Here is a 25,632-nt window from a genome sequence, read left to right on the forward strand (position 1 = left end):
TAATTAAAAGAACAGTATCCTAAGTAAGATGTTTAATAAGGGACCTAATAAGAAAAATGTGAAAGGACCTAGTCAAATTTGGGAGAGAAGAAAAGATGCTATCTACAAGGACCCAGGTTAAAATAATACTAAATGGAATAAATGAAATAAAATGTTATCCAATGGGCCTTTAAATTCCTGAAATGGAAAATGAATGAAAATGTCATAAAAATTGACCTTATAGTACAAAGTTGTTACAAAGGACCTCATAAGTTTATTTTATTTTTCATGAGATGAGGGAACAAATAAAGAGACCCTATTAAAAAGAGGTCTAGTTGAAATAAGGGTGTCTACAATATTTATACTTTTCAACGCTGAAAATGTTAAAATTGAAAAACAGCACATATTCAAATGTTAATACATTTAGATTCAGTGATTAGTTCAAATTCAATTCAAAACTAATTCACAAAATCATATATGAATTTAATATTCACCCAATATTCCGCATTTAACACTTAATTTTACTAAACATCCCCTAAAGCTCATAATTTTGATTTTATTATACTTTTTATAGTTACTATATATCTAAATTGTATATTTGTATTCATTGATTCTTTTACTATTTTAAGAATTTTATAAATAACCTAAATAAAGTTTTGGCATGTGAATAATTTAAACGAGATCTTACTCATAAATAAGTTTAATTGGGTGAAAAAAGAAGACAACTACACCATTTAATTAATAAGTTCTAATTTTAAAAATCAAAATTCATCTTTGGCCTTCCTTTTAATGTGAAATAAAATAAAATAACACATTAAATGTGTGACTATAACACATAACCAACCTAAAATCAAATCTTATGGATAAAGAAGAAAACCTATTTTTTTCTTTTTTCTTTTAGGACAAAAGGCTAAAATCTTGCCTCAACATCCACCGGCCATCGGCACCGACACGCCTACAGGGACCGGAACCCATTGCCCGGTTAAAGCATTACCGCGAAAATTAACAGCCAATTACGCACCCCGCGTCCTATAACAAAACCTCTCGTTCAAAATCCATCACAAAACCCAGAATCTCTCTCTCTCTCTCTCCCTCTCCCTCTCTTTCTCTCCTCTTTCCTCTCTCCTCTCTCTCCTCTGTGTCTGCCTCTGGTATGGGTTCTCTTCCGCCATTTTCAGACCACATTGCAAATCCCAAAGAAACCAAAACCCTAATTAACCCTGATGACCTGCTCAATCTTTTCAAGTCCCAACAGAAGTACCTGAATTTCTTCTTCCAGAACCTTAATCACTCGCAAACCCTAGCATTCACCCAAACCCTGTTGAATGCCAGAGGCACTATTTTCTTCACTGGCGTCGGCAAGTCCGGCTTTGTCGCCCAAAAGATCTCCCAGACCCTTGTCTCGCTGGGCGTCCGATCTGGGTTCTTGTCCCCCGTCGACGCCCTCCATGGCGACATTGGCGTCTTGTCGAGCGCCGACCTGGTGGTGTTCTTCAGCAAGTCCGGGAACACCGAGGAGCTCTTGAGGTTGGCGCCGTGCGCGAAGGCCAAGGGTGCGTACCTCATTTCCGTGACGTCGACGGTGGTGAATGCCCTGACGGGGGTGTGTGACTTGAATGTGCATTTGCCTCTGGAGAGGGAATTGTGCCCGTTCGATCTCGCGCCGGTCACTTCAACCGCGATCCAGATGGTTTTCGGCGATACAGTGGCGATTGCGCTGATGGCGGCACGGAATTTGACGAAGGATGAGTATGCGGCGAATCATCCGGCGGGAAGGATCGGAAAGAGTCTCATTTTCAAGGTCAGATAGGTTCCAATTGAGTCGAACGATTGAGATTTTTATTGATAATTTTCTATCAATTTTTATTATGTCTTGATCTGGATAATTTAGTGGATCTTGGTGATATTAGTTTTCAATCGGTGAGTTCTATGCTGGGTTGATCTAATGCTGCTTTTTAACTTTTGTTGGCATTTGATATCTGGCTTTCTTATATGTCAAATTCGGGTGGAAGGGGTGGAGGGGCGGGGAGAACCGCTGCCCTTTTATGCTAGGTGGATCTGTTTTGACTGTTTCCTTTTTCTTGTTCATGCACATTTTGAGGAGCTCTTGCTGAGTAAGCTTCTGAGGGCTTGCCAACTTGGAAAATGCTTAATGAAAATTTTAGTTTTTGTTTGTTGTTTATTGGGATCCAAACTGACGAGATGAAAAGTAATGTTGGAAGGAAAAATCTGATTTTGGATAGAAGCTCGAATTTGAAGCCTGCTTTGAGTCATTTTCGATTTCATAGTTTGGCACTTGGATTGTATTTGATAGTTGAAATGTCAATCAAGGATGCAAGGAATGCATGGGTAGTTTTCTTATTGAATAGATGTTTTGGAATTTTGATACACTGCCATCTTCTCTTCCGGCCCCCACGCAATAAAATGAAGCCGTATGAGTAATGTGACCTTACACAAACTAACATGGCACCATCTTATTGGAGGGGGCACAGTACTCTCAGGCACTTATGTTGTGATTTTATATGCTGATTGGTAGGAGTTTATATTAGTGGATGACTGAAAATGTGCTATTAGTCTTCATTAATAAACAACATACAAATCTTCATGGGGTTAAGGCTCTCTTAAAATTGGTGCATTCGTTGTTTGTTCATTGAGCAGTCATAGACCAGCATCGTTGGTCACTAAACAGCCTGCACTTTTTTATACAAATAAATCCTTGATTTTATAGAAAGTACTGAATGGGTATGTTTGTTTACAACGATGTAGTTCACCATATCCGAGTAACTCATATATATACATGGAGAGAGAGAGAGAGAGAGAGAGAGAGAGAGAACACCCGCAAAGAAAGAAAGGAATCTTGTACTAGTCTTTAATTGTTTTGATATGCAGGTGAAAGATGTCATGAAGAAGCAAGATGAACTCCCACTATGCAGAGAAGGAGATTTAATCATGGATCAGTTAGTGGAGTTAACAAGTAAAGGCTGTGGTTGTTTGCTTCTTGTTGATGATGAGCATCATCTGATCGGGACATTCACAGATGGTGACCTGAGACGTACTCTTAAAGCCAGCGGTGAAGGCATCTTTAAGCTCTCGGTGGGGAAAATGTGCAACCGGTAAGATAATTGGATTCAATATGGATGATTCACACAGCTTCATTGTTGCATCCTTGTATTCATGAAGTACAAGCTGCCTCTTCTGCTTACAATGTGATTCAACCCCAAAAAGAATAACAGGGTTTGCAAAATCACACCATGAAGTTGGACATTCCAGTGATTTTGTGACCTATACAAAATAAGGGTCTCTTTTTCCCTTATTTTAGCCGTTTCTTTTTTTACATTTTCTTTCCTGATTTGAAAATCTGTATGGCAAACCAGCGCATTGATTCAATTTTGTCCAATAACAGGAACCCAAGAACAATCAATCCAGATGCAATGGCAGTGGAGGCAATGCGGAAGATGGAATCACCACCGTCGCCTGTCCAATTCTTGCCAGTCGTCAATAGTCAAAATGTCCTGATTGGCATTGTCACGTTGCATGGATTGGTCTCAGCTGGCCTGTGATCTGTGTTTGTGTTTTTGTCTGTATCATTTGTTTCCTGTATTCTTTTCAGTTTATGATTCTTTAATCTCTTTGTACCTCGAGAATTTCAAATTCAAATATGAGGTGGGATTCTATTTGGAAACCTGATAATATGAATGTAATGTTATTCATTCTTATTTATTGTGCAAACGGGGTATAACAATGTGTACATGTTGTGGGTCGGTCACATAGATGGGCTAATATTTGTAGTCTTGGCATGAAACATGACATGGAACTAGAATTTCTTATTCTGCAGTCTCGAACACCTATTTTGAGCCTGAAAAACATTAGATAAAGATATATATATATTACAATACAATTTATTACAGACTTAACTTTGACCTTTAATTAGTGTTTGGAAGTATGAATTTTCAAATTTAAATTTGAATTTTTATGGATTTAGAAAAAACTAAATATAATTTTAACCTATGTTTTGTCCAAGTCCACCTCAAAATTCAAGTTACTAAATGAGTTAATTTTTTAAATTTAAATTAGTTTTTATTTTTTAATAGTTTTTATATGAAAAAAGAACCAATAAAATTATCTATTTCTTTATTTTTATTAAAATGTGTTATGGAAAAAAATTGTTCTTTGTTTATAAATTTTGTGAAAAATGTATATGCTAGCCCATTCGCTTATTTCTACCTTATAGTGCAATTATTTGACTGAAAATGCAATAATTTAAAAGTTTGGTGAGTGGAAATAGAACAAGTTAGAATATAAACTACATATTAGACAGAAAAGAAAAAAAAAAAAAGATAGTTGATCTACAAACATTTTTAAAAAATTTAGTGACCTAATTCAGCATGTAACTCAAATTTCTGTTAACTGCAGACCCCATTTGTTGGCAAGGGCGTCGAATCGATCATGCTAATCAATAGAAAATGAAGCACAAACCAATACATCCGATGACAACCTTCGCACAAATCTTTAAAATGAGTATAAACTGTTAAAAAATGTGTGAATAACTGATTTGTTAAACCTCAGGCGGATACAGCACAAACTATCTACAATAGCCAATTTAAAGATCTGAAATAGTTGTGTATGCAGTCTTTCTTGGATCTGATGAAATTATAGAGCTGGTTGTCCAATGACAAATGCTCCTGGCTTTGAGTAAGTTTGGGAATTGATGAATGATATCATGGCTTAAGTTTCATCCCATACATACATAAATACATGCATGCATTCATCCATCAACCATGCATGCCAAAACAATAACCTGCTCATTTCTTTCACAATTTTACCATGTATTCCAGGGAAAACTAATGCAGCACTTCAACGATTATGCAGACGGCATGGGCTTGATCATTAGTTTTCAAAAAACAATCCCGAGTGTCATTTGAAGTAGATAACCCTTTGCAAACAATACAACAGTGTAATATGTTTCAGTACTTAAGAATGGAATGAAAATGAAAATAAAATCAAATTGAAGATAGAATCAAATGTCATCCATCTCTTTCATGTTGTTCATTATTTTCTATTTCCATCCTATTCCATTCAGAATCATGATCTTGGTTTACAAAGCTTTATCGACTGTATCATAGTCTATATGCAAGTGTATACAGGCTGCCGCATTCCCAGTACTGTACACTCAAATAGATTTATCCACATGGCTGCTCACCCTCATCATCGCTGAGAATAATAACATTATTTGGAGAACTACATAAAGATTCCTTTGCTGCCTGTTTCTCAGAAGAAGCTGAACCGCTCAAAGGAGCCGCTTTAAAACTTGCATTAGAGTATTCAACAATATTACGCTTGATAGGAAAACCTTCTGAGAGTTTATGAAATTCATATGCTTTGTCACGACTAACTGGACACTGCACACTGATCTTGGAACTGAGCTCTGACCCAACTGTATTTTCAAATGAGACTGTAGATGGCTTATCTTTCAATAAAGAAGAAAAATTATCTGCAGTACCTCTTGGATCAAATGATGTCATGTCTTTCTGTAAAGTATAATCAGCAGTACAACTTGAGTTGGATGTAAACGATGCTATTTTATTCTCTCTGTCCTTCAGATCATTTGAGGATGATGTTGAATAGGGTAATTTTGCCTGCACTTCAGGATTCAGCTTTATCGTAGAACCCTTACTGACTGATATTTCTGAGGATCGATGCTCTATTTGCTTTGGTTCTTCCGAGAGAGATGGAACATGAACCCCAGGTGCACGTGCACAATATTTGGATGCATGCGAAAGCAAAGCCAGTCCAAGATTGTCCTTAGCCCATCTGTAGACAGCACTAAGTTTCCCCTCCAGAGCATCAACAAGAACTCTTAATTCATTGATTTCATAACGGAAGAGAAAAATTTTTGCACTCCAAGCACAAGAACAGAGTTGCTTTGCGTGATTCAAACATGAATATCTGTCTGGCGAACATGGACAACCAGCTGCTGACAGGTGTAAGTCATAAAGACATATACAGCATTCCCTTTTACAGACAGCATCAAAATCTCTGTCCATCTTCTTGGACTGCAAAGATGTGCAGAGATACTCCCTCCTCATGCATTCCCACTTAACGCGTGCCTTTATAAGAAAGAAACCCAAAAAAATTATTTCAATAATAAATCAAACATATGGCTGAATAAATTATAGGAAAATTACGGTCCACCAGAAATAAGGCCATTTATTAAACCTTACTTCAACAAGGAACAATCAAAGTCGGTGAAAAAAAAATGCAACACAGCAGATGTTCTTTCCAAAAGGAAAGAAAAAAGAAAGGGAGGGAGCCCGGGCGAAGGTTGGGCAATAACTATTTTCTGCCTTTCAAGATTCTCAAGGCAAGGCAGTTCAATGTTTGCTTTTCAGACTATACATTCATGGAAACCTAAAAACTTACCCGGAGTGCTTTTGCTAGGATCCCATCCTTCCCACAGGCATCTTTCCATCTAAGATTTTCTAAGGTGTTCTTCTTTCTCAGGGAAATTTCCCATTGTGCTCTTACAGCTTCCATGGCTGCCCCCAGCAGCAGCTTATCATGGGAGATTGATGTCCTCCTACCCTGTTCACGATAGAGTTCAACAACATTCTGTCCATGGGGCAACCAGTCGAAAGGTGCAAAATTAGCAACCTCAGAACAGTTAAAACCACAATCAAACCCTGTATGATATGCTGCTGGAAGGATAAGAACAAACTCCCTCGGATGTTGAATGCAACGACTGACAGGTATACCCTCAGAATTTAATGTGGAGGGCGAGAGCTGTGTGACCTGCATCAGGATCAGAAGATAATGTATGATGATAAAATCATCACTTCTGACAGGGAAAGTAAAATGTTCCTCAGAAATAAACAATATTACCTTCTCTGTTTCGTTTCATTTCTCTTTCTTTTTTCCCATTTTTTTATTTGGCCTGTTGCCAAGCAAATAAATTTATTTCATTATTTCCCTCAAGAGTTCGTTGTTTCTCATTATTTATCTTGATGCCAGCATTCTAGGTCCTGTTTATGGAAAAGCTCTTCATCAATACAAAGAAGTTTCAGCATTAAATTCAGCCAATTATGTCATGGGGTCCCACTCTTAACAACAACAATCAGAAATTCATAATCAGTATAAAATAGTTGAACCTGTTTGATAGTTTCAGTGGGCCTTCAAAGCTTTTGAATTTATCTCGTGACAAAAAATATTCGTACTGTAATGAACCAGTGTAAAAACAAAGGTATCACTGATTCAATGGACTAATATCAAGCATCACCTCATATTGCAATTTGGAAAGACGGGAGACTGGTCATGATGGTGTAGCTCTAGATTGGTTAGAGAAATTGTCAGATGCAGTCAACAATAAAAAGATGACTTCAAAATAAAAGATGAAGAGTCTTAACTGATTAAAATATCTCTTTAAAGCTATAATGGCTAAAAGCTAGTTTTTTTTTTTTTTTAATAAATATGGGTGTCTTAAAAGAGGGGGATAGAGTTAGCAATTTACAATTGATTCATTTAATCTCTTGTGAATTGTGTGGTCTTTTAGTCAGTAAATGCTAACCTTGGATGAGTGTGTCCCTGGGAAGACCTAACAGAGTTTACGTGATCATTAAGGGTGAGGGTCCCCAATTACTCTTTATCACATACTCTCTTAACACTTTTTTGGTTTTTTTCAAATAACAAAAGAAGATATATTAGATGAAAAGAAGAGAAGAATGCCATTACTACACCCAGTCTTCTTCCTAGCATTTGGGTCTTCCAGAATACTAAACTCTACTTTATAATTTCTCCTCAGTAACTTTAGCACTGACTCACCAGAATTTCCTTTCTTTTCTTCAAAAACCTTCTTCATTTCAGCACCCATAAGCTGCCCTCCTTCAAGCATAAACCTTGTCTAATCAGCATTAAGACGGCGATCATCAGATTTCTCCTCAAACCCAGCTTCTTCTCTTTTACTCTTTTCCACACCACCTTACCTCTTCAAAACTTGACATAATTTTATCCCCACGGTCTTGTTTCAAATACAATCTGCTATTAGAATTGTGAACTTGTTGGCCATTCCAACTCAAATCTTGAAAAACAGGATGCCGTGTTTGGGTTCTATTAGCAGAATCTTTAGAGTCCTCCCCTATACTCATTTTCTGAGATCCAGGAGCAAAAGTTTGGACCTGCCCTATATCAGGAACCAACAAAGAAGTGCTCATGTCACCATTACTGCACACATGGGCCTGAATACCACCTTGACCCTTCTGCTGTCAACCCATATCAAGAGAGCATTCCTTTGGATTGAAAAGAATTAAACTTTCCTATGCATTGGGCCTGTTCGAATAATTGATCCAATTTAGTCAAAAAAAAAAAAAACCTCCTTTCCAATAACTTGGCCCAGGTCCAAATGGGTAACATACAGCCCAGCCCAATTCTTTTCACAAACTCCTCCCCTAAAGCAACCCCTAGCTGCAGCAACCCCTAGCTGCCTCTGAGATGACCGCAATGCCATCCAAAACCCTAGATTCCTTCACATTCTGGTTGATCAATTCTGATCGCTTTGTGAAGGCCCCCGGTTCGTTCAGATGCAGCACACCTCCACACCAATGGCACAGCTCTTTCCCAACCAGCACACCCTGATTTTCAGAATCAACTTGACTTCTGAGACCCTCTCCTTCCCTCTGTTCGCCTTCCAGCACCACCTGACTCCACAATATTTGGCATGAAGAACTCAGCACCAACACCCTCAGAATCCTCAAAAAAAAACCTTTGCTATCTCACAAAAATCACTTGCCAAGCTTTGCACCCATCGCCTTTGGCACTTCCAGGAATTAACACTAAAAATTTCTTTCCTTTGCACCCCAGCCCTAAGTTCAAATACTTTCCCATCTTCTTCCACCTAATCGGCATCCAATACTTTATGAATCCCATTCGAATAGTTCAAAAGCCCCTATGCATCCAACTGAAAGAAGACAAACCATCAGCAAACCAGACCACCGCATATTAGAAAACCTGACCCAGCTGTTTTGGGAGACATTATTCTTGACCACGAGCAAAGACAAGACCTCCCCAACCTTGTCTAATCACAGATGGAAGGATTTTCCTTCAATATGAACCAATTGTTTCAGCATAACCTATCTCCTCTCTCACATTCAATAACTAGGTTGAAGGTTCTCTCAACTAGCAAAATTTGCTTTGGCCGGCCATAATCAAAGGCTGGAGAGTGAGATGTCCCACTTTGTTACAGAGAGTGAGAGAGAATGTGCGAAGGGTGAAAGAGGGGAATCAGAGGAAGAGAAGGAGGGAAAGGAGGCTTAGAGTTCTTGTCATGAAAGGAGGAGGTGAATAGGAGAGGTCGAGTGAACTTCCCGGGTCAAGTTAAACAGTGAAAGAGGATCCTCCATGGTCACAAGCTTTTTGGAAGAAGGTGTCAGCTTGTGGAGGCATCGTGATTCTGCTTTAAAAGTTCATTCCTCTACATGGTGAATGAGTAAAAATTGTCAGCCATTGCTGCATAAATGTTTCAATATCCACACATGATAGCACAGCAGTGAGAACTGAAACAACTGAACAACACAGAAGGTAACAGAAATGTTCACATGCTCCCTAACACCATTCTTAGTAAATAAGTGTCTTCCTTTTACTCCATCTTGAACTGAATCAACTCAGTACTTGAGCAAGTTCCAATCCTGGCTAGGCGCAACACCAATAGATGCAAGCTCAAAGGGATTCATTTTGAGCAAGCTATATTTTAAGAGGAGCAAGGAAATGCCAGCATGTAAAGACCCTTAGAAAAATCATAAGGAGGCTTCCTTCGTCAATTAACATGCCACAGCTGTTGCCACCAACTGCTGAATATAAAGTTCCAATCTATGATATGCCAATTGCCAACACTACCCTGTTTTTTATAAACAAATAAAATTCATTGAGACAATAGAAAAAACAAAAAGGGAAACTTACAAACTTATTAAGAAAACCCTTCTTCAAGCCTTTACCTTTGTAATAGATAGAGCTCTGTAATCTTGCTAGTTCCTGACCTTTAGTCTATTTTCTTAGCCCCATCAAATCAATTTCACTCCTTCCATGATAAACCAATCACAATGCCATATCATCCAGAATTTTTTGAGCAACAACATCTTGTGCACTAACCTCCTCCACAGGAGTAGGTAATAACCCATCCCTGCATTGACCAGTCAGAGGCAAGTATACACCCAATCACCCTTCCTAAAATATAGATGCATCCTCCAAAGCTTAGGAGACACATAAGAAATATTCCCTGGAGCATCAGAAGAGTCGGAACTATTAATGCAATTTTTCATGAATCTCATCCAACAATAGACTATTATCACATGCAAAATCGTTATCACACTCACTGTCCTCTTCTGAAATATCCCCCTCAGAGCAATACTGAGATGACCCACATAAACTTTCCAGCATCATCTACTTTTTAAAATTGTCCACCCCCCATGTTTGAGTTGATACAATTGTTAAGAAGCAAACTTTTCTTACCTTTCCACCTGCTATATGATCAATGCTTATACACTTTCATATCCACAGCCATTTCACATTTTGTTCCATCCTTGCTTTCCCCAGAAATACCCACCCCTCATCTGGATATGAGCCATTACCAAAACTTTCCTCATTCTGGTCTCCATTTGATTGCAGATCGTCCTCCTCCTGACAATTATCAACCACTTTATTAAGAAAATTAATGGACAACTCCTCAATGTAAATTATTGTATGCCCTACGTTTAGCTTCACTAATGACCTTTTTTGCATCTTCTCTTACCTATTTATTCTATTCAAAGTTTTCTATGTTTCTATATTCTTCTATGTCTTAACGGCTTTTTGGACGTCTTGATCCCACCACTAACTCTCTTTGCTAATGAAAATCTTCTTCTAGATTTATTTAAAAGACTAAAACCCCTTTGCTTTCTTTTTAATAGAACAAGCTATCCTACACCAAATAGTGCATGTCTACATTACCTCCTATTGTCCAATGACCATCTTTGCTCATTTCACCTTCAAGTTTTATTATATTTTCACCCTTAGGTACCAAGACCTAGTTCTCTTATATTGATCTATGGTACCCCTTCTCTTCTATCTTTATTTATATACCTAACACCAATAATCCTAATACTTAGCTTAACTTTCACTTGCCATAACTTTAAAATCCTTATACAACAAAGTTCTACCCTCCTAGTTAAGAAAAATTCTATCTAACTTTTATTTTGTCCGTCTCAAAGGCCATTAAGTGTTCTTTCTTCTCAAAACATGTATTCACTTTCATAAACCGCATAGCAAAGTATAAGATCATATCACCAATGTCATTGACTCGTATCCATGTCCTCCATGTATCCTCTCATAACCTTTAGAGGGGTTCACAACATCTTTTAAACATTCATAGCTTCCTATGCTTGCTTTGGGGCTTGAATCTAACGTGGCAAGAATCTCACATTCCCTAGGAATGATGGATTCCCACAAAACATGGGAATCATATTCCTATGCTCCTCCATGGGTAAGTTTAATGGGAATCTCATTCCCACGGGAATATTTTTTGAGACTAAATTTCCCCCATGATTTTTTGAAATTTGGACATTAATTCCCTCATAATATACTATTATGACATGTTATAATTATATTTATAACAATTGAGTTATTATAATAACCAAAATATAAATCAAGAAAAATAAGAATAAATTGTGTTATAATAATAGAACATAATAGTTGAAGTTCTAAAACCATAGTGCGCTCCCATTATTTTGTTTAATCGGATTATTGTGTTGAATTTTTTTACTATGATGGTTTACATTTTTTAGGTCATTAATTTAATTTGGTAGATATTTTTCATATGTTTTTGTCATGAAAATATGATTATTCTTCATACATAAGTTAAGGGTATACTAGTAAGGGAATAATAAAATTGGTTAAGGGTACACTGGTAATATTTTTAAAATGCCTACTAGGTTTCCTATGCTAAACCAAACACTGATACATCCCACCAGGATTCCTATGTTAAACCAAACACTAGCATTGACATAATGTACATTCATGGAATCATATAATACACAACAAACAAAAATATAACTATAAGAACGACATCCTATCCCCATGAACGATATTCTTTGTCATTCCATGGGAGTATGTTTGATTTCGCAAACCCAACGCCCACTTACTATCATTTCCAATGGGGCTACTCAAACCCGCTTCTATGAATATTTTCTCAATTCCTAATATCCCTTCCATAATACTACCTATATCATTTCCAAATTGTCTTCTAAGATTTTCTAATTTCTACTAGGCTTATTTAAGGAGCATAAGCATTGACATTTATATCTCATGTCCTAAGACCATCTGATTGGGTTCAGAATGTTAGGCAACTAAGAAACAACAAGTAAAAAAAGTAGAAGTTGCCGAAATGTGAATGTTAAGGTGGATGAGTGGTATAACATTAAAAGATAAAGTAAAAAATGAGCAATATACACAATAATTTAGATGATTTGGGCATTTGAAACATGGGCTTAGTACAGCATCAATGAGGAGTGAGTTAGTTATTGTTTATGGCATGAAAAGGGATAGTGTAGGCCTAAAAAGCTTGAAATGAGGTAGTGAGGAAGGATTTAATGGCCCTTAATCTAATAGAGAAAAACGCTCTCAATCGGGTGAATTGGCGGAAAAGGATTCATGTAGCCGGCTCCACCTAATGGGACTAAAGGCTGCTTCTTGTTGTTTTTGTATCTCCTACTTTTTTAAAATCTACTGAACAGTCTGCACTATCTTTTAGGTCTTTTTCTACAATAATTTCCAACCAATTCTTGTGTTTATCTTTCCCTGTATACTTCAACTCCTGATTTTTCAATTTCTTTAGTTTTTTACCCCACCCGCATAATTTCTTAAAGGTAGATTATGTTCATTTTTGTTCTAATCATTGTGTCAACTACCTTATGCTTTTACCAATAAGTGTCCCTAATTTCCAAGTTGCTAATCTAACCCTAGTCTCCAAAAATAGCTTCTTCGTCCGCATACATCTGCAATGATGCAAGAATCCTTGCATCTTTGACACTGCACCTAGCACCAACGTGGCACGTCCCTTTGGGGCAACAACTCAATAGGCTAATAATATATTATATTGCATGCTTAATCTATTATGTTTTATTAATTTATTTTCATCACATACTTATCGTATGCGTAATCAAATTATCGAAATCTTTTGTATGTTGGGTCCAAGGTGAGTCAGGATCATGTAGAGCATGGATTCAAACGCACCAATCATGGAGCAAATAGATCTTGCAAAGAAAGAAAGAAAGATACATGAGAATTGAGAATGACTTGCAAAGACACTTGAGAAGTGAGAGTGGCAACTTGTAAGGTTAATTCATTCCTTCACCTTTCTCAAGGGGCACCTTATTTCTCTAGTGCAGGGTCCTCCTTGGATGAATCTATTTTGAGTCCATCAATGATTTATGATCCTCCTTTATGTGTTGATCCTCCAGTTGCTACCAATATCCCCCTCTAGAAATCATCTACTCATCTAAATCTAGCAATTACGAACCCAAAGAAACAATTAAGGGTTTATGAACAATGAAAATCAAGCACAAACATCACTACCACCATGTGGCCCTCTTCTATCCATCACTATTTCAACTTCTAGTTCTAGAGATCCATCCCGATGTGACTTGTATTTGCCCATTACTCACCAGAAAGGTACACAAACATGTTTTCAGAAGCCCTTAGATGCTTATCCTATTGCTGTAGAATGGATACCTTGACCACTCAAGGGACACGAGACTTGGTGGATGTCCCTCCATGTAAGGATTTGGCTTGGTTTCATTTGGTCTACAGTCTACACCATCAAATATCTTCTTGATTGATTGCCTATGGTATTGATTATTTTGGACCTTCTCTCCAGTAGCTCGGCTAAATTCTATTTGTGCATTGATTTCATTGGCTATTAAGTTTGACCAGTTGAATGTGAAGAATGCCTTCTTGAATGGAGATTTGCAGGAAGAGGTACATACGAAGCAACCCCCTAGTATGTTACTGAGAAGGAGGATGGTTAAGTATGTAGGTTGCATAATATGGTCTTAAGCAATCTCCTCAAGCCTAGTTTGACGAGTTCATAGTGGTGGTCTCTACATTTCTTTATCTAGTGCTTCCTTTGATCGTTCGATCTTTATCTGCAAAAAGGAGATAGTTGGGGCACATACAGTAGCACATGTTGGTGATATCATCATAACTAGTAGTGATCAAAGTGGGATTGCATATGTTAAGTGGTGGTATCAAACTAAATTTCAAATCAAGCACTTCGGTACTCGGCATTACTTTCTTGATATTGAGATTGTACGATGTAGGGAAGGGTTGAATCTTTCTCAATGAATATATACCTTGGACTTGCTAAAGTGAGGTTCGTTAGTTGGGAGCTAAACTAAATGATACTCTTATGGATCCTAACATGAAGCTGTCTAGGGATTTTGTACTCAAACTATGAAGATAAAGATTGATATAAGCAGTTGGATGGAGAGTTAATCTACTTGACTGTCACTAGACCTGGGGGATGGTGAGCCAGCTTAGCAGGAATCCCAAACATGAAACAACCACATTGAGATGAATTCTATCTGTATGATTTTGTGGTACGTCAAAAATTCTCCTAGCAAAGGTTCAAATGTAATAAAAATTGTGAGATTGGGCTACTCTCATGCAGATTGGGCCAGCTGATGATTGACGGTTGCTGGATATTGTACATTTCTGAGAGGTGATCTCGTTACCTGGTGTAGCAATAAACAAACTACTACTGCTGTAGCAACCTCTAGTGCTGAAACAGAATACCTAACTATGGCTTTTGAGTAAGCTTATGTGGTAGAAGTCTCTCATGTGACTGAGTCGCTTATGTTAGAGATGGAAATCTTGGTAACAAAACCAATAGACATGTTTTGTGATAATCAAGCTACCATTTATATTGCTAGCAATCCATTATTTCATGAGAGTATAAATCACAATAATTTGACAGTCATTTTGTGGAGGGTTGTGTTGAAAAAGGTCATGAAAACTCCATTTGTGATGTTTATGAGAGTGTCAAAAGAAAATCTGTTATTTTAGTAATTACTAATTAGGTTGTGAGTGAGGGTATTTTTGTCCTTAAGTTTTTTTATTCTTAATAATAGAGGGCAGACCTGGAGCTGTACATAAGGCTCCAAGAAACTGCAGCCTCTTTTTTTTCTCTTGTTTTCTTCTTCTTCTCTTTCCTTTTCTCTTTTTCTCTTCTTCTCTGCTCCATCTCTAACTTTACAACAGTATTAAGCATGAATCCCATACAATGATCTTTCAAACAAAGCAAAAAACAATTCTCCGCTACATAATACAATATTAAAAAATGGTACTCACCAGCTCATTAAGTAACTTGGGCTGTTCTTCAAACAAGCCAGCAAAGTGCTTCTTTTGAGCCGCCTCAAACTTAAAGGAATATCTTCCAGGGATGCCATACCATATTTTAGGAGCACCCACATGCAAATAACACAGTGAATATAAGTGGTGCTCTTCAACTTTCTGCCCCACAGAAATTGAATACACAAATCAAGAGAGAAAATCCACATCCAGAACAGCTAGAAAGGCATATGAAGCACTATAGGATGGAGGCATGCACAAAAATGAAATTACCATAAATTTAACAGTGACCACAGAAGGTCCATTGAATCTTACCCAACAAAGTGATGAAAAACACATTCCCATGCGCAATTCAGGTAGCAAAACACCAGAAGCGTCACAGTTTTCAAAAGATAGTAGAGAACCAGGCCACTTAGAGATATTTTTTAAGTTCCAGCCAGAATCCAGATGGTCAACATGCTCAGGTGGCCTCACTGAACTGGATGCTACAGGAAATCTACTTCTAAAAGCTTTGGTTTTCAAATCAGAAGCACAAAGCACCTAAAACAACATGCCAGCATTACAAAAAAAAAGGGGCCTTATATAAGGAAAAGAAATTTTGGAAAATTCACTCTTTTTATCATTTTTTTTTTCCAACATACCTCAATTTCTTCACTTGGATTCTCCACAATTCGCCAATATTCACCCTCAATGTTCTCCACAGATGGTTCCCACTGCTTCTCAAACATGGATGAGCTCACATTTAAATCCATAACCTCACCTTTCTTGCAAAAATACTGCCCCTTGAAATCATCAGCATATTTCTTGAAAGTTTCCAGAGTGAAGTCTGGCCCAGATTCAAATTTAAGGCCCTTCATTTCCTGAAGTCCAGCTTCATCAGTTGCAGTACATCCATCAACAAATTGATACTCCAAATCCATTTTCCAACTTCTTCTTCTTTTCATTCCTTTACCTTCACAAAGTCTAGATATCCTTCCCTTTGAATACTGATGCTGAAGTTCATGAACCCTTTGAATTTGAGTGGAAAATCTAGAGCTTTTCCATCCTTCCTCTTCCTTAGTAAGGCATGATGGTTTCCATGAAGCAGGTGGAACAATTCGACAAATTCCATACAGCTCTGCTGTCTGACGAATGCTTGCAATATACTTAAATGTGTCGCTAAACTCCTATAATAAATAGGACAAAAGATCCTTCAGAAATACAATTCTCAACCAGCCAGTAAACTCCACATTCAACAAAAATAGTGGTAAAGAAATATGAAACAGAAAAAATAAGTACCAGTATTATATGTCCCAAGAAATACCTCTTCAGTTGGGTAAAATACAGGAGCCTCTTCAAGGACAGGCATGCATGCATCTCCTGGATGCCAACTTGCAGTGATCTGCTTAAAGATTTCAATGGAAGACAAGCATCTGAGCAACAGGGAGGACCTTCATATCATACTGCTCATAATTTTTCTTGACCTGGTTGAAATATTGACTAGTACCAAAAAAATCATCTAACTTAACTAAAAATTAATTTACTTTTAAAATTCAACCTTCTGACAATTACGACACTCTGAACATCCACGAGTCGGCACTTTGGGAAGGTAAGTTTTCGATGGAAGAGTCTGGAAAAAAATAAATAAATAAATAAATATTCAATATCAACAGGAATAAAAAATGAAAAGAAAAAAGTGTCGATTGGGGCTTATTTTTCTTTTTTTACAAGTCCACTACAGTACATCAGCAACAACATTATACCCTTGGAAAATGTTAACAGGGTTTAATAAAATTGGAAAAAATCTAACAAAGCAATAGGTCTCCCTCTCTATTTAAAATATATCTCATGTACTTCAGGTGACCATCATACCCCTATTAATTCACACTTACTAATATACAGTAATAAAACTAAGTGATAGGTAACACGCGCCCTCACGCTCCAATATAGATATCATATGCTCCTAGCTTTGTGACAAATTTAACCCAGTAACCCTCAAAGGTTCAGTGAAGAAATCAGCTAGTTAGTACTGACTTCAAGTAAGCGGTTGTAATGAGCTTTTTGCACTAGTGTCTCTTGAACAAAATGAAAATCAATCTCAAATGTTTTGCCCTCTCAGGAAAGATCAGATTCGAGGTAATATGAATAGCAACTTGATTATCACATCAAATCCATAGGCTAGGAATGTGATCAAGTTAACATGTCACTCAACCAAACAAGTTCAATAGTATGGGCTATGGCCCTGTATTCAGACTCAGCACTTGACCGTGCAACCATGTTTTGTTTCTTAGTATTCCAAGATACAAAACACAGCACCCTATTATGGATCTTAAGACAGAGGTGGCCCAACCCAATCTGCATTTGTGTATCTCAAAACACGAGTGACCTCAGTCCTAATAAAAGAAACCTCTCCCAAATGCACCTTTAAGGAAAGTTAAGATGCGAACAATAGCACTTCAATGACACGTTCACAACGAATCAAGGCCTGGCTCACAAAAATTGTTGTGAAAGACATGTTTCATGGAGTGATTATAAGGCAGTTTAACTTCTGAACAAGACACCCACATCTGGTAATAATTTGCGTTTAGGATCCTAGGTGTATAAACAAGATTGGATCTTTATAGCTAGGTCTCATCCAAAAGGCCAAGAACATACTTCTTCAGAGACAAGACAGGCACCATACGAGAATTGGATGCTTCTCTGCCCAAGAATTATTTCAACAATCCCAAGTCTTTAGTTTGAAACATTGTTTGTAGAAAACGCTTCAAGCTTTGTATACCGTCAAAACTAGTAATAGCAATATCAGCCACATGCGCAACCAACAAAATCCTACCAACAACAGTATGGTCGTACGGTGGTAGGATACAAACTGATCTATGACACATATCTACACGCACCAATGTTCAGTCTCCCTAAGCAAAAAACCCAAGTGATTGCTCCATATAGACTTCTTCCTACAGAACATTCCAACTTACGCAAAGGCCAATAACAAGTGGTAGCTAAAAATAGATAAAACGATGAACTGATGAATGTTCAAGGACTGGAAAAACGCATTAGGGTAGTCCAAACCATATACCTATTTATATCCATTGGCAACAAACTGAGTGATGGAGAAACAACAATGGAGAATTTTAGGACCTGTCTAGCATCGTTTCTGCTTTTGTTTGTGTACAGTGAAGAACAGATTATGCAAACGTGTTTGTTTAAGCTGATGGTTTTCTGTTTCTGTTAACGATTTTCAGCTATTTGCAGAAAAACTAAAAATCAAATTTTATCGTTTTTCAACAGTTGTTTTGGCAATTTGTGGCCAAAATATTTTAGTATCTAGATATAACTTCTTGGATTAATTCATTCATTTTATTCATAATTTTTATTAAAATTAAAATAAAATGATCATATGAATTTAAAAGTCATTTACAAAATATTTTTTACTATATTCCAATTGTCACATACACTAAGATTGTTCTTGTAAAGTGAAATTTGAAATATAATAATTAAGTAGGATAATTACAACAATTTTTAATTTTTATTATAGTATTTTTACTTTATATCTGTTTGTACTTTATTTAAATCATATTTTACATTTGTTATTTGATTCAATGATAAAAATGAGCAGTTGTTCAGTCAAGTTTTTAAATTTTTTTAGTTCTACAAATATTAAAACCAAACAGGTTGTTGGTTTTCAGTTTTTAGTTTCTATTTCTGGTTTTTAGTTTTCATTTATAGTTTTCATTTTTTATAATATCGACAATGATACCAAACGGCCCCTTAAATGTTTATATTGTAGGTAGGAGTTTTATTCTAGTTTGAAATTTCTGATTATTTTAGAAGTTAAGTTAATTTAGGATCATTTTGTGTATTTTAAATACTTTGGCTTATTTTGTAATTATTTGTTTTACTTGGAGTTATTTGTAAATATTTGTTTTAGTTGTAATGTCAGGTGTATAAATACTTTCTTTGTAATCTATGAATCAGTTAATCATTTTCAATTCAGTTTTCCAGATTGGCTTTCCCTCTCTCTCATGCAGCCTCTCCCTCTCCTCTCCTTCTTCCTTCTTCCTTCTTCTTCCTCCTCCTCCTCCTCTGTTCTTTTCTGTTTCTGATTTTCTATTTACCGTCCTACATCACCAGGACTTCAAGCAAGCTGCAGAACCATTAGGATTGACCTCATGGTGCCAATGACATCCAACCAGAGACTTATCAGAAGAGGCACATGCTCCCAAGTACAGCAAAGCACATATCTCCTCACGCACTGCAACTCTCCACCTTGAATTGAGGTAAGGCTTCAGAAGGCAGGGTTATCTTTTGAGGCGATAGCGAACAGGAGCAAAATATTTTGTGCCAGGAAAATTCAAGAAGGCAAGAGGGCAGCCAACACGCTGGTGTGGGCTCTTCTTCAAGCTTTAAAGAAGGTCAAAATTGTGAGAGGAATACATTATGTTTCTGTGGGTCATTGAAGATTGTTGGATTAGATAATTTGACCATAGTTGGAGGAGAAGACAAAGGATGGGTTAGTGTATTCCAAAGATCATCTCCACCAGGCAATCGAAAGGATAAGCTAAAAACCAAAGACAACTGAATTCAAATAATTAATTGATCTCATTTAAGTTCAATGGAATGTGCTGCCTTCTCAGAAAGGAAAGTTGCCTTCCTTCAAGCACAAGTACAGGCCAGAGATTTGGATGGGATATTAATTTGCAATCTTATCCTCAGCTTCGTAGCTTATTTTCTCTCTAAATGAAATGTATTTTTTATCAAAAAAAATCTTTTATAATTTAATAACAACTTACAACAACAAGTAAAAAGAAGGAATATCATTACTAAGTCAAATCTAACTGAAAGAACTTAAATTAGATCTGACGAATGCAATTACAAATCTAAAATAAATTAGATGAATACAAATATACACTAGATACTTCATAACTTAAGTAATAAAGTGTAAATACAAAATTACACACTACTAATGGAAATAATAATTACTAAAAGAACATAATAAATATTAATTTCTAATAAAAAATAACAATATAAATTATTAAGTTACAAAATTTGGATATAATAAACTACATTACAACTAATTGATCATTGCTGACAAACTAAGTAGTCTGTAATACTTTTAGCCAAAAAACATTCCAACCATTATTGTCTCTAATAAAAATGAAAGAAAGAAATAAAATTAATAAATAATTTTCAATAATTATTAAAATAAATATTATAATAATCATAAATTAAGTAATTGTAGAATAGCACAAGGAATAAACATCTATAATAAAAAGGGGGGGAAAAAGAGCATACAAAAAACTAAAATCAATAGAAAACAACATCTACAAACCAAGAAATTAAATGTATGAATAGATCTGAGTGGAGATATGGGAAGCTGCCCACAATTTGATTTTAATTTCTACTTCAATCATGCGTTTTCAAGCAAAAAATTAGTAAGAACAAAAAGTAGAAAAGACAGAATTGCACAAAAGAGCTGGAAAAAGAGGCGGAAGTTGACTTTATGGAAACATTACTAACGCAAGCCACTGTGGTGGGCATAACAATAGACTCGGTCAAGAATTTAAATTGCAATGCTAAAGCAGTGCAAAGCAGAAATGGGGCCTTGAACTCTGTTATATGACAAATGCTATTCTAAATATGAATAGAACCATCTTGAAGTAGAATTTAGAAACGAAAGCATCATAATAGAAGGCAAAGATATGATGATAGAAGCAAGGGAATAGTATGAGACAAAGGAGGGAAAGAGGTACCCAAGAGACATTTCCTCTTGCCACAAATCTTCCCAAAATTGGATTTTAGTTCCATTAGCAAGTTTATACAAGTCAAAGGAAGGAAAGAGGTACCCAAGAGGCATTTCCATGGACTAGGATGAATAATATAAACCCCTGCCCCCAAAAGATAAATAAATAAATAAAAGAGAAAACCAAGGCGCATCCCATCCTCTTCTTTACATTTGCTCTAAATCACCTTTCGTCAAAGAGACTTTTTTTCCAAAGAGAAACATGACAACCACTTTCCCCCACCATCCATAGAAACCGGACTCTCTATAGCCAAATCTCCATGAGTCCAAGGCCTCCTGACAACCTCCCAACTGACTAAACTTCTCATCATCTTTTCAGTCTCTTAGCCAGAGACACGACAATCCTAAATAAAGATGTAAAAAGTAAACAAATACATAGACTAATGCTCAATACAAAAGCTCTGCAACAAGTGTAATGTGACCCTATAGAGACAAATAAGCATGCTTCTACCTATTCAATCTCTTAAATACCCTCTCTACACTTAGATCCAAAGAAAAAGAAGCAAAATGAAGATTGCATGGTAATGCCACTCAAACCTATGCCAACCAAGCTTAGACGAAGTAATTCTATGATCATGAACAATATCAAAAATCTAGAACACAGTAAAAGCATTCATACATCCTTCCAAATCATCTTTTACAACTTTATTCCTTTAAATAAAAAATAAAAAAAAAATAGTCATCAACACCGACAACCTATAATTGGAAAAAAGAAAAAAAAAACACGTCTCTACCATAAATTCAAATTGAAAACCTGTTTCTTCCAACAATCCAAGCCTTTCACAAAACCATAGGCCTCGCTTCTACTCAACAATATGCTCACAAACAACTACAACTGAAGTGGGAAAATAGTTTCCAAAAAAAGGCGAAGGATAAGCTTGGCATGGACCCCTCAATGTTGTAAACCAAAGCTTTAGACTAGCAATCATTGATAAAGGAAAACATCACTTCCTCCATGTAAAGCTAAAACCCTTCTATCTACAACCTCATCCAAAAAATAACTCCCACTCGCTCAACCATACACCTTCTCGAAGAGAAGTTTAAACACAATCCTCTTCTTCCTTGCCTTTACATCCTCAATAACCTCCTTGCAAACCACAAATGCATTAAGAACATACATACCTCCCAAGAAAGCTTCTTGTGGTGGGAACTTGTTGAACCCAAAGCAGTACAACCACCTCCTCTATAAGATCTTAGTCAAATAAATACCAATCATCAAACTAATCATCCTAAAATCCCTCGTATTGATAGAATGATCCTTCTTAAGAAGACTTGACAAACTTTCCTAGAGCACCATAGCATGAAACTAGTTTGAAATCTTCATAAGATAGTACAACAAACAAGCATAAAGTCCCACAAGGTGGGGTTTGTCACATGAATCCTTTCCTCCCAATTTGCACGATCTTGGGAAAAATCCCCTCACAACTTGAGGGCTTCTAAAATCCTTATTCACTATATTATTTCGAGTTTCTTTCGGTTTACCCCTACCCCTTATATTTTGACTAAGAGTAACTGGCTCACTCATCACCATTAGTCCATTATCTGGCCTATGTTGCATGTTTCCAAACCATCTCAACCATCCTTCCCATATCTTGTATAAGTATTTGCATAACTTATCATGAACTTATTCATTCCTTAATTTATCTTTCTAACATTATACCACTTATCCATCTTAGTATTACTATTCTCATTTTGGCAACTTTTACTTTTTAGATATGTTGTTTCTTAATTGCTCAACATTATGATCCATATAGCATAGCCAGTCTATAGTCATCCTATAAAATGTATCTTTTAATTTTAAGGGTATTCTACAATCACACAGCACACCTAAATCACTTCTCCATTTTACCCACCCGCTTTTAACCCTATGTATTACATCTTTAATTTCTCCTCCACCTTGCATAATGTAACAAAGATATCAAAATCTTCTAGTGCTACTATTAGTTTCTTAAGCTTCAAGTTTAATCTTCTGTCCAATACTCCTCCTACCATGACTAAAAATTACATTCTATATATTCTATCTTATTTCTACTTATTGTAAAACTTCTAGATTTAAAGCTTCTCTCTATAATTCTAACTTAGATTTTTCTCCATATCTAGTCAAGACAATATCATCTGCAAACAACATACATCATGAGCCCCATTATAGATACTACCAATAAGTTCATCCATCACCAACACGTACACCATGGAACCTCATTTTGGATACTCCTAATAAGTACACCTATATCTAATGCAAAAAAGATAAGATATCAAAGCGAACCCGTTGATGCACACCTATTCTAGTAGACTCTCTGCAAGTAGTCATAACACTTCTCATTACTATATTATACATATCCTTAATAACATTAGTGCACCTACTGCATACTAGGTCACCAGCCCGAAATGACACGTGGTGTTAGCACCCAGGTACAATGACAAATATGCGAGGGTTCCTGGATCATTGTGGACACGAGTGGGTAAATAAATCAATTTAGGAGACTAGGATTAGATTAGCAACTTGGAATATATGGATACTAAAAGCATGGAAAGTGTGGATACAAGGATTAGAAGAAAATTTAATCTAATCTATCTTCAAGAAATTAAGTGGGTGGGGTAGAACGGTAGAGAAATTGAAAAATCAAGATTAAAACATTGGTACATTGGAAAAGAAAAATATAAGAATGGGGTAGGAATTATTGTAGACGAAAACTTAAAAGATAGAATTATAGATGTCGAAAGAGTAAGGGATAAAGTTATAAAAATCAAGATGGTCTTAACTCTTAAGCCAAGAGATAACAAATGTCCTTGGTGCTTATACTCCTCAAGTAGGCTTAGTAAAAAATTTTAAGAGAAAATTTTGGGAAAATATGGATCGTATTATACAAGGGATATTAGGGATGGAGTAAATATTCATAGGAGCATATTTGAATTGACATGTTGGAAGGGATAATAAAAGTTATGATAGGATGCATGAAGGATATGAATATGGAGACACAAATAAGTTTGGGGGGATGATCTTAGACTTCGTTATTTCATATGATTTTACTACAATGAATACTCGTTTTAAGAAGAGAGAAGGACACTTAATAACCTTTAAAAGTGGACAAAATAAAAGTTAAATAGATTTTTTCTTAACTAGGAGGGTAGGTTGTTTATCGTGTAAGGATTGTAAAGTTATCCCAGGTGAAAGCTTAAACAAATAACATAGAATTTTAGTGTTAGATACATGTATTAAAAAATGGAAGACAAAGGATAAAATAAATCAAGGCATGAGAACTAGGTGGTGGAACCTTATGGGAGAAACTATAATAAATTTAAAGACAAAATGATCAAAGATGGCAATTGGACTTTAGAGGATTGTGTAGACATAAACACTCTTTGGAGTAGGATAACTAGCTCTATTAAAAAAGATAGCAAAAGAAAATTTTAGGTGAATCAAGAGGAAGATTCTCGAATAGCAAAGAAAGTGGGTGGTGGGATCAAGATGTCCAAAAAGCTGTAAAGACAAACAAAATTTGGTATAAAACATGACAAAAATGTAGAAAAATGGAAAGCTTGAAAAGTATAAAGAGATGAGAAAAGATGCAAAAAAAAAAAAAAAAACCATTAGTGAAACTAAATATAGATCACTTGATAATTTGTATATGCTAGATTAGATACAAAAGAAGGGGAAAAAGACATATTTAAACTTGCTAGAGCTAAGGAAGGAAGAAGTACAAACCTAAATAATGTAAAATGTATGAAAGTAAGGATGATAATGTCTTGGTTAAGGAAGTAAACATAAAAGAAAGATGGTGACGTTACTTTAGTAAGCTATATAATGAAAACTAAGTAGAAGGCTTAAATTTAGAGTTGACAAATGAGGAAAACATTAAAATATGAGATTCATTCACAAAATTAGAGGTAATGATGTTAAGTTTGCTCTTAAAAAGATGAAAAATGGAAAACCTATAGGACCGGATAACATCCCAATTGAAGTTTGGAAATGCCTAGGTGATAACAAAATTACATGGTTAAAAAATTTATTACAATTACAAAATCTAAGAAAATGTCAAATGAATGGAGAAAAAGCACTTTAATACCTATATACAAAAATACAGTAGATATTCAAAATTGTAATAACTATCGTGGAATTAAACTTATGGGTCATAAAATGAAACTGTGAGAAATGATAGTTAAACAAAGATTAAGGTTAAAATGAAGGTCTCAAAAAATCAATTTGGTTTTATGCCTAGGAAATTTACTATAGAAGCTATATATCTATTAAGAAAATTAATGAAAAAGTTTTGGGAAAAGAAAGGACTTGCATTTGGTATTTATTGACTAAGAGAAAGTGTATGATAGGGTACCTAGGTAAGGGAGAAAAAAAAAAAAAAAAGATGTATGTAGTAGATACACTGATGTCATTAAGGATATATGTGATGGGGTAATGACTAGCGTTAGAACTACAGGCGAAAAGACTAGGGAATTTCCAATCCAATAGGTGTACATTAAGGATCTGCTTTAAGCCCTTATCTTTTTGCTTT

At 35.9% G+C, this 25,632-nt stretch overlaps 2 protein-coding genes across 4 annotated transcripts in view; one reads left to right on the top strand and one right to left on the bottom strand.

Annotated features, from left to right (window-relative positions):
* The first annotated feature begins 838 nt into the window (after window positions 1-838).
* On the top strand, window positions 839-3,708 carry LOC131155132 (probable arabinose 5-phosphate isomerase). Its single transcript, XM_058108063.1, has 3 exons — window positions 839-1,780; window positions 2,869-3,092; window positions 3,383-3,708. The coding sequence occupies exons 1-3, from the start codon at window positions 1,133-1,135 to the stop codon at window positions 3,537-3,539; spliced, it is 1,029 nt and encodes a 342-aa protein (XP_057964046.1). The 5' UTR covers window positions 839-1,132; the 3' UTR covers window positions 3,540-3,708.
* Window positions 3,709-4,870: 1,162 nt separating this feature from the next.
* The window catches only part of LOC131155133 (putative lysine-specific demethylase JMJ16), a 38,012-nt gene continuing 17,250 nt past the window's right edge, over window positions 4,871-25,632 (bottom strand). For all 3 annotated transcript variants that reach the window (XM_058108065.1, XM_058108066.1, XM_058108064.1), the window contains exons 3-9: window positions 16,883-16,954; window positions 16,649-16,726; window positions 15,987-16,511; window positions 15,661-15,885; window positions 15,346-15,507; window positions 6,400-6,768; window positions 4,871-6,086 (exon numbers count right to left, since the gene is read on the bottom strand). In XM_058108065.1, coding sequence (XP_057964048.1) covers window positions 5,160-6,086; window positions 6,400-6,768; window positions 15,346-15,507; window positions 15,661-15,885; window positions 15,987-16,511; window positions 16,649-16,726; window positions 16,883-16,954 — 2,358 coding nt within the window. In that variant the 3' untranslated portion in view covers window positions 4,871-5,159. The remainder of the gene's footprint in view (window positions 6,087-6,399; window positions 6,769-15,345; window positions 15,508-15,660; window positions 15,886-15,986; window positions 16,512-16,648; window positions 16,727-16,882; window positions 16,955-25,632) is intronic.

The sequence above is a fragment of the Malania oleifera genome, chromosome 5 (genome assembly GCF_029873635.1).
Source record: "Malania oleifera isolate guangnan ecotype guangnan chromosome 5, ASM2987363v1, whole genome shotgun sequence".
Classification (NCBI taxonomy): Eukaryota; Viridiplantae; Streptophyta; class Magnoliopsida; order Santalales; family Ximeniaceae; genus Malania; species Malania oleifera.

Excerpts from the sequence above, each read along its gene's own strand:
- LOC131155132 (XM_058108063.1), top strand. The coding sequence starts at position 1,133 with ATGGGTTCTCTTCCGCCATTTTCAGACCACATTGCAAATCCCAAAGAA. Across the intron at positions 1,781-2,868 it reads GAAAGAGTCTCATTTTCAAG|GTGAAAGATGTCATGAAGAA; the intron begins GTCAGATAGGTT and ends TTTGATATGCAG. Across the intron at positions 3,093-3,382 it reads GTGGGGAAAATGTGCAACCG|GAACCCAAGAACAATCAATC; the intron begins GTAAGATAATTG and ends GTCCAATAACAG.